Source organism: Lepisma saccharinum, unplaced genomic scaffold, assembly GCF_977018435.1.
Source record: "Lepisma saccharinum unplaced genomic scaffold, izLepSacc3.1 HAP1_SCAFFOLD_216, whole genome shotgun sequence".
Classification (NCBI taxonomy): domain Eukaryota; kingdom Metazoa; phylum Arthropoda; class Insecta; order Zygentoma; family Lepismatidae; genus Lepisma; species Lepisma saccharinum.
The window spans coordinates 543,104-557,914 of record NW_028142999.1 but is presented as its reverse complement, the minus strand read 5'-3'; the positions used below and the strand labels follow the sequence as shown (position 1 = coordinate 557,914).

The following is a 14,811-nucleotide window of genomic DNA, read 5'->3' as shown; positions in this document are numbered from 1 at the left end:
CGTTATCAAAGAGCACTGCAATTTAAAAAATGCTTTGGAAGATCTTGCAAACCATGCGAATACGTCATACCATAAACGATGTTTAGAGCTAGCCGAGAATTTCATAAAAGTGACTGAAGGGAAAAGTAATAAGATAGTGGACCAATTGTGCAGCGAGCGAGCTAAATAAGGAACTGAAAATCGCGAGAAACTGCGCTCCATTATAGAAACAATTATTCTCTGCGGTCGTCAAGAAATTGCCCTTCGCGGAACGGATGACTTTGGAAACGTGATGAATTCTGAGGAGGCTGAAACAAACGACGGTAATTTCCGTGCCTTACCACGATTCCGTGTAAGTGCAGGTGACGTTGTGCTTCTGAAACATTTGGAATCGGGTGCGCTCAATTCAAAGTACACAAGCCCTACCATTCAGAACGAGTTAATTACGATTTGTGGTGACATAATTAAGAAAGAGATAGTGGAGAAAGTGAATGCTGCCGAGTGTTTCTCTGTGATGGCAGACGAAACTACAGACATTTCTCGAATTGAACAGGTATCTGTGTGTGTGCGTTATGTAGATGTGAAGGAAGGTAAAATTCGCGAAGACTTTCTTGAATTTGTTCCAGCAGTCGACCTTACAGGCAAGGGCTTGGCCACGCTGCTCTCTGCAACCTTAAAAAGAAATAACATAAACTGTCATTTCTTGGTTGGACAGGGATATGACGGAGCGTCAGCCATGAGCGGTTACCTGCATGGTGTTAATGAATATATTAGGAAGGACCACCCCATGGCTCTTTACGTCCATTGTAGTGCTCATTCCTTGAATCTTGCTTTGGCAAATTCGTGTACTCTATCGTCCATACGCAATTGCCTAGGAAGCATTCAGTCTGTTGAAAATTTCTTCCGTTCGTCTGCTCAAAGAAACGAAGTTCTGAAAACGGTAATAAAAGAAAACCTACCAGAATGTCAACATGGAACTCTGTTAGGGCTTTGTGAAACAAGATGGGCCCATAAGCACGAGAGTGTTATCAGATTTAAAGAGTTGTACCCAGCTGTAGTGAATGCACTGGAGTTGCTAGAATCGTCTGCAAACAAAGAGACTGCTCAAAAGGCATGCCAATTGTTAAGTGCCATTGCAGGACCTAAATTCGTTGTCCCCCTCATGATTTTGGAAAAAATATATTTTCTTACACCCTAACTTTATGTAGACAACTCCAGGCTGTAAATGCAGACTTAGCAGAAGCTTGCAACCATGTGGACCATGTTATCAATACTTTAAATGCCATGCGCGAAAATGTAGAAGAAGAATTCAAGAAGATTTTCGCCTATGCCACTTACATGGTTACTGAAAACGGTGGCCATATGGATTTTCCCAGGATCGTGAAAAGACAAGCCCATCGAGACAATATCCCGTCTATGACCTGCGAGGTGTATTATCAGTTGAATATTTTTCTTCCATTTCTAAACCATATTATAACACAGCTTAGTGACAGATTCCAACGCCACAGGACACTGATCTCTTCTTTGCAAAATGTTATTCCAAGTAAATTTGTTACAGCCAATAGTGAAGACCTGAAGGAATGTGTATACTTTTATAAAAACTGCCTTCCTGAGCCCAGTATTGCCCACGCTGAATTTGCGGTGTGAAAATCAAAATGGGAGAAGCACAACACACCACCCAAGTCTGCTGTAGAAGGATTTGTGCAGTGCAATTCTTCATTATTTCCCAACATAAGTAAACTTCTACAGATACTGGCTACATTGCCAGTTTCAACTTCTTCAGCGGAAAGAACATTTTCATCACTCAGACGACTGAAGACTTACCTTCGAAATTCCCCCAGTGAAAATCGACTCAACGGTCTGTCATTGATGTCTGTTCATCGCAACATGAAGATAAACCCTGAGGATGTGCTCGACCAGTTTTCAAAGTGTTTTCGGCGTTTTGTATTGTAGCTTCCATTTCGGTGAGTTGTTTCCATTTATCATCATCATCATCATAATCAAGATGATCATTATTGTAGGAGAAAAGTTTGAATTTGAATTTTGTATGTGTCCATTTTAAATGTTATTGCAGCCACATATTCTTCATTTCTTTATTCACTAATTCTTTTCGTTGTTGCGAGAACATCATTGAAGCATTAAGTAGACTTTTTCTGTATTTTCAAAACATTACTGCATATAAGTTTCTATTTTAGTTATTTTATGTTGCTTTTCTATATTGTGGGTTAACCGCGACGATGAGGATGTACCTACCCATGCTTGTCCAGAGTTCGAACCTGGAACCCCCTAACTTCGTACTTTACTCTTACTATTCCCGCAGGGCAGCTAGTGCAGTATTTACATTTAACCATTTTTTCGTGCCATGAAACATATATAGTGTTTTGTGACTGCATGTAATACTATTAACTATATGATCAATCATGGTTGAACCCCCCTTCCCGAAATATTTTTCTGTCTACGGCCATGGCCCCTCTACGAGTTTGCCGGCTTTGCAGTGGCTCGAGACTGCTGGACCGGTTCTGGACGCCGACGAGCATCTAGCACTCCGGTTCTGGACCTGGATCAATCGCCGACAGGATCTACGCGCTCAAGGGCAGGAGGGGGTTTGCCGAGGTGGATAGACGTATCTCGTTTTGTCTGAGCACGGTGTGGCACTCTACCCAGAAAACATCAGACATGTAAGCAACATATCCCCCAAAACAGACAACCTTTCTAAAGTTATACACATAGTATCCTCGTGCACTCAACCCACAAAAACATCACACATATAAATAACACACCCCAAACCTCCGTACCACGCCGTCTACGAAAATTTGCCTTACGTGCGAGACACGCGTTTCTAGCGCTCATTACGCGAGGCACTGTCGTACAAGCGTTCGTCCGCGACAGAACCGTTTCCTGGATGCGGTAAACACTTGACGATCGCGTACCTCAGCAAGCACCGACTCACGTGCAAGACCTCTTGAGCACCGATGCCGCAACCGTCGACCAGCCGCCAAGCCTCGACTGAGAGGAAGACGACTCCCCTCGCAGGACGTGATCTGCTTTCCAGCAGATATTGCAGGACTTCACCATAAAGTCGCACAAGCCGTGGGACGTACAATCGCATGCGGGCGAAAAGATGCTGCATTACACCTAGGTAGTACAGTATTGTTCATATTGATGGGACACAATTTCAAATGCGTATTTCTATGAGTGGAACAAGCACATTTATTAAACACTACGTGTAATAGATAACCAACGGAAGTTTACAGTACTGTTCATCGCTTGAATATAATATCTTGTAGATGGGCACCACCTTGAGGAGAGTATTATAGGACTCTCGAAGTCATACTGCCCATACTGTGGCACAGCACATAGGCTCGAAAGTCCTCTATATCCCTCTAGATGTTTCCCTTCTAGCAGTTGTATAGAGTCTTGTGGTGAACGTACACCCTTTCCTTTAGATAACCCTACGTCTGGTGATCTACATGGTCAATTGACATTGCCGAATCTGTATATGAGGAGACCAGGGAAATGTCATCGAAGAGTCCTCATTGGCTCAAATCCTGTATGACTAGTGACACCATCTTGTTGCATCCACATTTTGTAAGATCTAGCCGCCTCCTTTAGGTAACGAAAAATGTGATTAGCATGTTGTAGCGCTCAGCAGTGACTGTTACGGTTGGGATATTGCTGAACTGAATTCGCCAGACGTTAAACGTTCTCTGCACTACGAGACGTTTGAGGTCGACCAGGTGAAGGTTTCTTGTAGGCATTATGTTTTTCACAGCAAGCAGGATTACCTTCTGAGATGGTTTTTCATGCTTCTTGAAATGTTTTCTGAATCGCCTTTGTAATGTATGGTGAAGCTTCCACTAGTGAGGAACACTTCCACAACAAAAGCAATTTCAATTGTTGGTTATCTAAGGTAATAGTATGACATTTAGAATAGATAACAAATATCCCATTAAAAAGAACCATAATTAATTAGAACAATAAAATGAAAATTGAAACAGTATAAACTCCCAAGTTCAGGCTCCCAAATACAAAGCATATGAAAAATGTTAGAACATTATTAATGCCTGAAAATACAAAATAGAATGTGCCCCATCAATATGGACCACCCTGTATTATCCATTCACTGTGATGCCCTCAGGATCAAATTTGCAGTAGATCACTTCAGCAGCACCGAAAAAAAATTAATCACCCTTGTCTTGATGTGTGATTCTGCAACCTTTCTTTTGCAGAGTGTCTCCCCGATGGCGTAGTGGTAACGTTGTCGCCTTGTAATCAAAGGGCTTCGATGCCCGTTGAATTCACAGTGGTTCGGATCGCACTTTCAACTGTAGGTCCAGTCCAAATTAGCCTTACTGTGCTCTGCCGAAGAGACTATGTTCCACAATGTTTTTTATATGGTTAAAATTTGCGACGATGAAATTTTCATATTCACCTCATTGATGAATGAACGTAATCAATTTTGATTTTATTATATGATTCCGCAGCAAGAAGCCACGGAAGGAGTACAACCAGATGGAGTACTTGGCTGTGAGGAAGACATTCAAGCACAGTTGGCTGATCTCCCTGAAGTCCCAGCCGATTTTGCACCTCAGGTAGGGAACATCGGCGCTATTTAAAGTTTTAGACTTACCTTAGTACACTTCGATATGGGCGCCATTTGTAGCTCTAGTGATGTGTAGACGGTATTCAATCTCCTGCCACGTCTTCTGAATCGTGTCCAGAGTTAAAGTTGATTGCTGCAGCGACCCTCTTTAAGGTGCTCCCGCGCATGCGCCGTTTTAAGCCTCACGGTCACACAAGGCCACACAAAACTTTAAACTTTTCTGAACTTTTTAAGACCCCACCCGCGTATATCCATCAAATACTTATTTTATAATAACTCTTTAAAATCTCGGCAATCATTCTCGATGATCCTTATTTCTAACAAAAATAATCAAAGGCAGGAAAAGATAGCTAAACGAGGAATGACTACTAAAAAAAATACACGTAACTCCCACCTCCTTTCGAAATAAAAAAAGAAATGATTTGATTTGACCACTAAGCTAGAGATCCCTGATTCGAATCCCGGCCTTGGTATGGGTGTTCTTTGTGTGTGTCATTTCATCAATTTTATCGTATGATCTTCCCGATTAGCCAAAATTTGCAGAAAAGCGAAGTAAATATACCAAATGAAACAATTTGATTTGATTTGATTTTTGTTACTTAGCGACCCTGTTTTGTCACATTTTGTTAATCGTAAAATAAATGAAAGGACACACACAAAGACAACTCATGCGTAGGTCCGGGTTCGAACCCGTTACATTCTCCATGATAATGCGCGTGCCCACCGGTCACTCAGTTTATGGTCAAACATGAATCGTCTGTGCCAGAACATCCCACTTATTCACCAAACTAAGCTCCTTACGACTTCTAGCTTTTTGCCAACGTGAAAATCTATCTACAGTGGCATCTTTTCGCATCAGAAATTGAGGTGAAAGCAACATAGTAGGATGTATTACGGGAAGTTGCAAAACATGGCTTTCGGCACTGCTTCCAACAGCTCTGCCAGAGCTGTCAAAAGTGTATCATCGCCCAAGGGGATTAATTTGAAGGTGAATGTGCATCGGTGTTTCGATGTCATGGCGGTAAGGAACCGTGACTCGAGTCCCCATTTTTCTATTGTACTTGTATGTATGTCTGTATGTACGTGAATCGATCAGAGAAAAGGTTACAACAAGCATTCTGTGAATGCACGAAATAGGAGGTAAGTAATTAGTTTACCCGGAAGAACAACAGATAGTGTCATATACGCGTGGCGAGTTTCGAATACTTTATGTTTACCGTTATTGGCGTAGTAACCGATGCAATGGACAGAGGCTTGCGGAATTGGTCTGCTTTGGAAGTGCGAAGTGTCATGCGCTTCTTATGGTCGAGGAATATTCCGGCAGCGGATATTCATCGTCAACTAGTGGAAGTCTAGGCCAGGGCATTGAACTAAAGCATTCCTGCCCGTATAAACCTTCGGGAAACGGGTTGGCTGAGAGAACAGTCAATACCATGAAAAGGTATGTAACCCTCATAGGAGGCTTTCTAAAAGGCAATGTTAGAAAATTAAATACTGAAGTAGAATCATTGCTGCGTACAGTAATACACTGGCATAACAATACTCCATTGCCATCAACTGGAACATCTCCAAGTTCATCAATGTTTTTTACGATACTGCAAGTAATATAATCATTAAAGATGGCACTAAAAATATTCATTATGAATGTGAGAGCTTTTTAATTGGAAGTAAAGTATATTATTACTGCCCTGAAAGAAAGATATATCGGAAAGGAGAAATTACTGAAAGATGCAGTTTTGCTGTGTATAAAGTGAGAGATGTAGAAAGTGGCAGATACAGAAATGTACACTATTCATTTTTAAAGATTCTTCATGAAACGGGAGGAGATTCAAATCAGTCAGAAAGACCTAAGGAATATGACGCTAGTGCATATCATGCATATTTATATCCTCCAATTAAAAATGAAATGCATCGGCAGGAACTAAACGACAGTGAAGAACACAATACTCACAGTTCGTCTCCGAAGCAAGAAAGTAGCTCATATTCGAAGCAAGCTTGGTCCAGGAACGAGTTCGTCTTCGAAGGGAGGAACTAATCTTGGTCCAGAAACCAGTTCGCCTTCGAAGCAAGGGAATAGTTTTGGTCTAGGACGTAGTTCGATGGGAAGAAGGAAATCTCAAAGAGTAAAAAGGACAAGAGTGTTTTACCCCTCATAAGTTTGTTTTCTCTGGAAGGGGGGAAGATTGATATATATTACAAAATATATTATCATATATGGTGAATTAGCAGTTATGGCCAATGAACATAGTCTGTGCATAGCAACGATTATGCATCTTTTTTATGTGTCTTATGGATAATTTAAGTTTTAATATTGTAATCCACCTTGTACATGTTTGAATATATTTAGTTATGAAGTTCCAATCTATTAGGACATAAGAGTGAGAGGGGGTAATCGTACTCTAGGGATGGTTTACCCTGGGTATAAATTATTCAGGAATGGTTTACCCAGCAAAAAATAATGTCGGCATATAGTGTCACTACAAAGGAACTACAAGGCTAATTGAGTGAGAGGTGGGTAAACGTACCCTAGGGATGGTTTACCCCCTGGGTATACATTATCCAGGAATGGTCTACCCCCTCAACTAATGTCGGCATATCGTGTCACTGCAAAGGAACTACAAGCCTAATTGTATGAGAGAGTTGTATTGTAATCGTACGCTAGGGATGGAATATTTATTTTTCGGCTTAATGTTTTTATATTTTGAAGTTTGTCATGAGAAATTAATATAGTGCAATTTTGCGAACGTGAAAAATATTCTCTCCTTTGTTGAAAATTAAGGTATATACTGTTAATATAAGCAGTGGCGAAGCGTAGAGTTCCTAGCAGGGTAGGCACAAAAGTGCGATAATTTCCGTTACTTGCTTAAATATGTAAAAAGAAAGGGAAGGGGGCTATGTCATGGAGAGGGGTTCAATGTCTCTCCAGGCCGCTTCTTAACTTGGCAGTGGCGTGACGTTTTCAAAAGTGTTGTTACTGGCCATCAGTACGATAATTATGTCTTAGGCGTTCTCCTCCCGCCCACCAGATGTCATCGATCTAGATTTTGTTCATTTCGCTTTTTTTATTTGTTTGTATTTTTTCAACCTCTGATTTATGCACACACCTCCAGAAAGAACTACCAATCACGGGACATCGCGATAATCCAACGAATAGTGCTCGAGCCCTGTTGTCAATTCTTCATCACTTTTTTCTAAATTTTTTTTTTTTTTTTTGCAATTGAGGTGAAAAGGGCTAGAAGAACCCCATAATTTTCGGGTCAGTCTGACGTTTGTGCCGTGAACAGACGACAGAATTCCGCACTTTCAGCGACTGTCAGTTTGGTACGTTCTACTGCTGCCAACTTAGTTTTTTTTAGCAAGACTTCCTCGCACCAAGGAAAACACCATTGTTATCTGTTGTCTAACTAAAGGAATGGTTGTAGTTAATTCCAGTCTTGGCTTTCTAGATAAATGAATTTCTGACACCTGTATGTGCAAGTAAACATTATTTAAATTTTGAATATTTTTTTTCTCATTTGTTCTGCTCTATGCTAATCGTGACGATGAGAATGTATGGTTTATAAATTAAAGATGATCAGGAAACATTGACATGACCACAATTAGGTCACCTGGCTTCGTAACGTGTTAGGATGACTACTACGGGGTTTTCAAGAAAAAAACATAAGTAAAGGTGACCTCTCTCTCATTCAGTGTGTATACTTCGCATCCTAGTTTGTTCTACCCCTTGTGTTAGTAGACACCTTTACGTGATAATAGAACATAGCATCCTTGTTTGGGACCCGGCAACACGACAGGTTACTATGTAACATATAAACAGGTTACAATAAATGTAGTTGCTTGAGAGAATAGAATCCCAATTTTTAGGCGCAATTTAGCTCTTTTCTGCCAATCCAATGTGACAACACTGGCCTGTTCCGCTACTGAAACAGACATGGCCCGCGCAATAACCCCATAACGCACTTTGTCCTAAACCCAAAAAAAGTCTTCTCTTACATTGTACTCTCATTGCCCACCCTCTTCCCTTCTTATCCCTTCAGGGTAAACGAAACAGCCTACCTCTTCGCTTGTGTCGGCTCATAAAAAAATGTTTGCTTGTAATATCTATTCGACGACAGTGTTAACGCATTAAATAACGTTTCAACAACTTTTAATGTTTTTTTTAAATTTTGCTGTCACTTGCCACTGATATTTGCAAAGAAAAATATAGTTGAAAACATTTTAGAAATGATTGTTATAAGAAGGAAACATGAAAGACCAAAAGTGGGTCCTACCTTATCGATAATTACATCTTCACTCAATTAAGAACTCGATTGTTCTTGCATAAATCTGATCGCTGCACACGACACGAATCACAAACAAAGCCACGAACCTCGCGCTCCGAGCCACGCTCCCTTCTAGCGTCTTAAGCAGGAGGCAAGTTTTCACAGACAGGGAACAAAAGAGGGAATCTCCGTTCACGATAAAAATAAATTTTTCTATTTCCAGTGAAAGTAAAACTACTTTGTAAATATAAGGCGTAGCTAGCATTTTAATTTACATAATTTGGTATGAAGACTTACTTTACAAATATAAATTCTTTAAACTTTCTGTTTACGCTACGTGTTGGGTGAATCGACAAGACCATCAGCACTCTGACCAGAAAACGAAGTCAGAACTACAGTACTCCGTAATTTTCAATTTCACTTACACTTGTCGATGAAAGGAAGAAAAACCTAAGTTTCGTACAAAATATGGAGAATGTACAAAGAAATAGAAATATCTCTGCACGAACACAGGCTAATGTTTACAAAAAATGCCGGTACACCACAAATTTCCAACCCTGGCGGAAATGCAGTGTTGCTGATATTCTGCTCGTCCTAGTGGGTAACACCGCGAGGCCGGCCTCAGGAGCACGTTATAAGCATACGTACAGTACTCGTAAGATTAGGCTTCCCGCATATACGACCGTAAGACGGAATGTGAAGAGAAGAGGCCCCAGCAAATGTGCCTCACTCCCTGGAAAGTTCGTATACTGGACAGGGTTAGAATTTTTTTGTAATTATCATAAATGAAAATTCCAAACTTTTCCATTGCATTACATGTGTTTTGACGAAATAAGTAAATACACCTTTAAAAGAGTAATGGCATGGGTAGGCCCGGCCTCCTGGCCTCATAGGACGCTTCGCCACTGAATATAAGACTATTTGCTTATATACATTAAGTTGCTTTGAATGATCACTAGCACTTTCCATTGTTATGCAGAAACAAAGAGGGTCCAAAATGCAGTTTTATTCCTGTTTTCAGCCCTTAATATCTTTGTTATGTAACAGTACCCCAAATATTTGTTTACAGGGCATTTAAGCTCACCATCTGGACAAGTTACCTGATTTAGCATTACCTGGAGATTGATGCTGTTAGCAGATATAAACTTTTGAATTCTCAAAAATTGTGGAATCAGCAACTTTAGAATTAGTCTTATCTCAAAACAGCATAAAGATAGAAATAGATTATGTATGCTAACTGATAGTTGAATATGTGCTCACACATAGAAATGAAAAAAAAACTCTGGGGCCTCGTCACATCTTCGAGAATTTCTTTTTTTAAATGTTAAGAAATGTCAATGTAAATTATCACACTTTCTCCCTTATAGGAATGCGTAACAGCACTTTCTCCTTCCTTTCTTTGTTCAAAATGGGTTTTCTTTTTTTGATGTATAGTGTAAAGGTAACGTCGCATACTTGCAATCAAGGGGATTCCGGGTTTGATGCAAGGTTGAGGTACAAGTTGTTCGGATTCCATTTAAACTGAAAGTCCACATTCCCGATTAGCCTTCCTGTGCATAAACTGGGCTTAAGAACAAAGCTCTCTATACAGTGGGTGGCCTACCAAGGACTTTCGAAAGGTTGAGACTTAGACATTTTTTAGTAGCCAGTCACCTTTTTGGCCTCATTAGGCACGACACTGTCTATATTCCGATAAGAGTATATTTGTAAATGATTCTGTATTATTGTGCCAAACAAAACATATACTTTCTGGTAAAAGTGTAAATGTAGCACTATGCTGTGTGTGTGCGAGATTCCCAAATTAAACCAATTTCAATTCAGTTAAGACTAAGAGCGGGACTTCGTGGTGGTGTAGTAGTTACCAAAGCACACCTCGACGTCAGGGATCCCTGATTCGAATACCGGTCAGGGGATTATTGTTCTTTGCAAGAGTAGCTTCGTCAGTTTCATAATACAATAAAACCTGTCTATCCCGGAACATGATGGTTCCGAGCAAAATATTCCGTCTTAACAGTTTTCCTTCTTATACAGGGTTAAATACAGTAAAGAACGCTGCAGGAAATAATGGAAAGACAGATTTACATTTCGCATTACTTATAATGTAGACTACTATTGCATGCACGTACATTAATAAAAATGCGATACCTTCATCAATTTCATCATATCATCATTCATTCCCATCTTCGCAAATTAGCCAAAAGTGGCACAAAAAGCGAAGTAAATTGGACACTTACAAACATCCATGCCCATGCCAGGATTCGAACCCGGGAACCCTGGCGTCGTAGCGAGATGTGCATAGAGGGAAAGAGAAAGATTGAAAGATTGTATGAGAGAGGTGAAGAAAGATTGAGATAAAAGTGAAGAAAAAGAAATAAACAAAGAGATATAACAAGAAAAATAGAGAGGTGACGAAAGAACAGAGGAGAAATAGACAAAAAAGGTGGAGAAAGAGGGTAAGAGATGAAAGAAAGAAACTGAATCGTAACAGCTATGAGTATTGTAACGCATTGTTTCATATCGACAATGTTACCGATAAGCGAGTGGCAATAGAGGCGTGTTTTCTTTCGAGCGAAAAAATAAAGGAAGAAATTTCCGTCTTACTGAGAATAAAAACATCTCGTTGGTCTTTAAATGGTGTTCCTCCGCATTAAGGAGGTTTCCGCCTTAAGCAGGTCATTTTCAGGTATAAAATCGGTCCGTTCTGGGGACTTTTTTCCCGTATTTACAGGTTTCCTTCTTATAGAGGTTCCGGGATATGCAGTTTTTACTGTATCATCACTCATCCTAATTGTCGCGATTAGTCAAAACTGGCAGAAAAGAGACGTAAAATAACCTAATATCAAGCAATCAATCTCAAATAGACCTAGGTCTCCCCGATGGCGCAGTGGTTGTTTCGTCGTTGCCTTGTAATCAAGGGGTTCCGGGTTCGATACTCGGTGGAGGTACATAGTGGTTCGGATCCCACTTTAAACTTTAGGTCCAGTCCCTTTTAGCCTTACTGTGCATAAAGTGGACTTAAAACACTAAGTCAATCAATCAATCAAATAGACCTGGGAAAAACAGACTTGAGATATTTGCAGCATCTTTAATATTGTTACTGCAAATCATCAAAGTAATGTTTTATCATCACAGCAATTGTTTTAGATTAATTTTAAAACATCAGACACAAATTTATATATTCAGGTACTTCACCTTGGAAGCATAATCGGGCACTCCAGACGTGCCTGGTTTTCTTTCAATTGTGGTGCGGACAAGGCTTCAAAAAGTGACCAGTTCTCCCGTCTGACAGAACTAGATGGAAAGACTCGCAACTAGCATTCCAGAAAAGCATGCAACCAACTTGTAGTGAACATTGAAGCAGTGCTCTAAGTGAAGGAGGATGCGGGGGGTGTTATCCTCCAGTTAACAAAATTTTTGCAAAGTACCCCCCCACACACACACTCACACACTACCTCACTGTCAACGTGTTACATCAAAGAAGTGCACCCCCCCCAACCCTTAGCTTGTCCCAATTCTAGACTAAATTTCCTCCCATCTGGATGCTACTGTAGTTTCCTCTTCATGTATATTTTTGTACAGTCACTTAATTCATTTGCACTGAGGAGGTACTTCATTTTACAGAAGTAATTTCTGCAGACTCTCATAACATTACAGTTATTATTTCGAAAGATTCAGGAACATAATCTGGATTATCCAGGTCTTCAATTCCTTTTTCAACTAATTCAACTGACTCCCTCTCTTCATAATTCAATGGCTTTCTGTGATTTGTGAACAAAATTAATTGGATGGGATAACTATGCCTGGAAATGTTCTAATTAGTTCAGGGAACATTCTCCGTGGTTAACGGCCATAGTCAACTGATCTTTCTGATCTCCTGACCGTGCTTCAAACCCAGGACGCCCTGACGTCGTGCCGTGCTGTGGTAACCACTACACCACGAAGATCCGCTCTTAGGCCTACCTGAATTGAAATTGGTTTACTTTGGGAATCTCGCACACACAGCATAGTACTAGATTTACACTTTTACGAGAAAGATTATGTTTTCTTTGGTACAATAATACAGAATCATTTACAAATATACTCTTATCGGAATATAGACAGTGTCGTGCCTAATGAGGCCAAAAAGGTGACTGGCTACTAAAAAATGTCTAGGTCTCCCAACCTTTCCAAAGTCCTTGGTAAGCCACCCACTGTATATAGAGCATTGTAGAGCTTTGTTCTTAAGCCCAGTTTATGCACAGGAAGGCTAATCGGGAATGTGGACTTGCAGTTTAAAATGGGATCCGAACAACTTGTACCTCAACCTTGCATCAAACTCGGAATCTCCTTGATTACAAGAATGTGACGTTACCACTACGCTATCCATAAAAAAAATCAAAAACTGTCCCAAAACTTGTCAAGCCATGGACTGTTCCATTTTGAATAAGAAATGGAAGGAGAAAGTGCTGTTCCGCATTCTTATAAGGGAGAAAGTGTGATAATTTACATTGACATTTCTTAATATTTTAAAAAAAAATTCTCGAAAATGGGACGAAGCCCAAAGTTATTTCATTTCTATATGTGAGTACATATATTCAGCTACCAGCTAGCATACTTAATGTATTTCTATCTTGATTCTATTTTGAGATAAGCATAATTCTAAAGTTGTTGATTGCACAAATTTTGAGAATTCAAAGGGTTATATCTGCTAACAGCATCAATCCCTAAGTAATCTGCTAAATCAGGTAGCTTGTCCTAATGGTGAGCTTAATTGCCCTGTAAACAAATCTTTGGGTTACTGTCAAATAACCAAGATATTAAGGGCTGAAAACAGGGAGAAAACTGCATTTTGGACCCTCTTTTTTGCCGCATAACAATGGAAAGAGACAGTGCTCACTCGTAGCAACTGAATGTATATAAGCAAACCGTCTTATATTAACATTATATACCTTACAGGGAAGGGATTATTTTTCAGGTTCTCAAAATTGCACTATATGGATTTCTCATGACCAGAGCTAGGAATTTTAGGTGCTGCACCTTAAATTTTTTTGTGTGAAAATGGGTAAAAAATGACTCATTTCCAAAATAAGCACGTATTGAACTGTACTCATGGTGTTTCGGTTGCACCTTTTAGCACCTTTTTCACAATCTCAGAACCTTTTGCACCTTTTTCACAATCTCAGAACCTTTTGCACCTTTTCGCCCTTTTTGCATCTTTATCATTTTTTTTAATACAACTCTCGCGCTGTTTAACCCCACCCACATTCGAGACATGGCTTCTTGGCACCCGATTCTTGTTTACCGCACAACAATGAATCGGCTTTCTTCAGTTCTTGGACGTTAATGTAGTAAGCTCGCGGACTTTAAACAGTGCCAACAATGACACGTTACAATTGCTAGAAGTTGTGCTCTTTTTGTCCTATGCTGTATTGTTTACGAATTGTTGTAGGAAAGCTGTTTTGTTTTCGTTTCCTTCTCCCGTCTCAGCGAGCAAGGTAACTGCAGTCTGTGATCGACTGATCGATGCATCGGATTTGCTTGTTCACCATGCCAAAACATAAAGTAAATGTTAGGAAACTGCAGGACATTGTTAAACAGTTTAGCGATGACGGCATTCAGAGTGATGGATCTGTTCTGAGGTGTGATGTGTGTGATATTTCTATTGCTCTTGATGACAAACACCAACACACTCGGGTTGTGCAGCATCTACAAAGTGGGAAGCACGTAAGGAATAAAGAACTACGAGATGGTAAAGGTGGGAAGCGACAGCAATTCATTGGTTAGGCGCTTGCATCTTCGAGTTTCAGAAATACAAATGACCTTTTCAGTGAGACAGCAAGGGCATTTAGCATGTGGAATATCTCTTTCGAAACTTAACAATCCTGTCATGAAATCATATTTGCAAAAATATACTGGGAAGTTGGTTCCAGATGAAAGCATCTTAAGGAAATCTTACCTTCAACCTCTTTATGAAGCTAAAATCTCGCA

General features: G+C 40.0%; 1 protein-coding gene across 1 annotated transcript in view; it reads left to right on the top strand.

Moving 5' to 3' along the window:
• Positions 1–271: 271 nt before the first annotated feature.
• Positions 272–14,811, top strand: part of LOC145982514 (52 kDa repressor of the inhibitor of the protein kinase-like) — a 58,712-nt gene continuing 44,172 nt past the window's right edge. Inside the window, exons 1-2 of the mRNA XM_083115966.1 lie at positions 272–1,090; positions 4,464–4,571. Coding sequence (XP_082972092.1) covers positions 272–1,090; positions 4,464–4,571 — 927 coding nt within the window. The remainder of the gene's footprint in view (positions 1,091–4,463; positions 4,572–14,811) is intronic.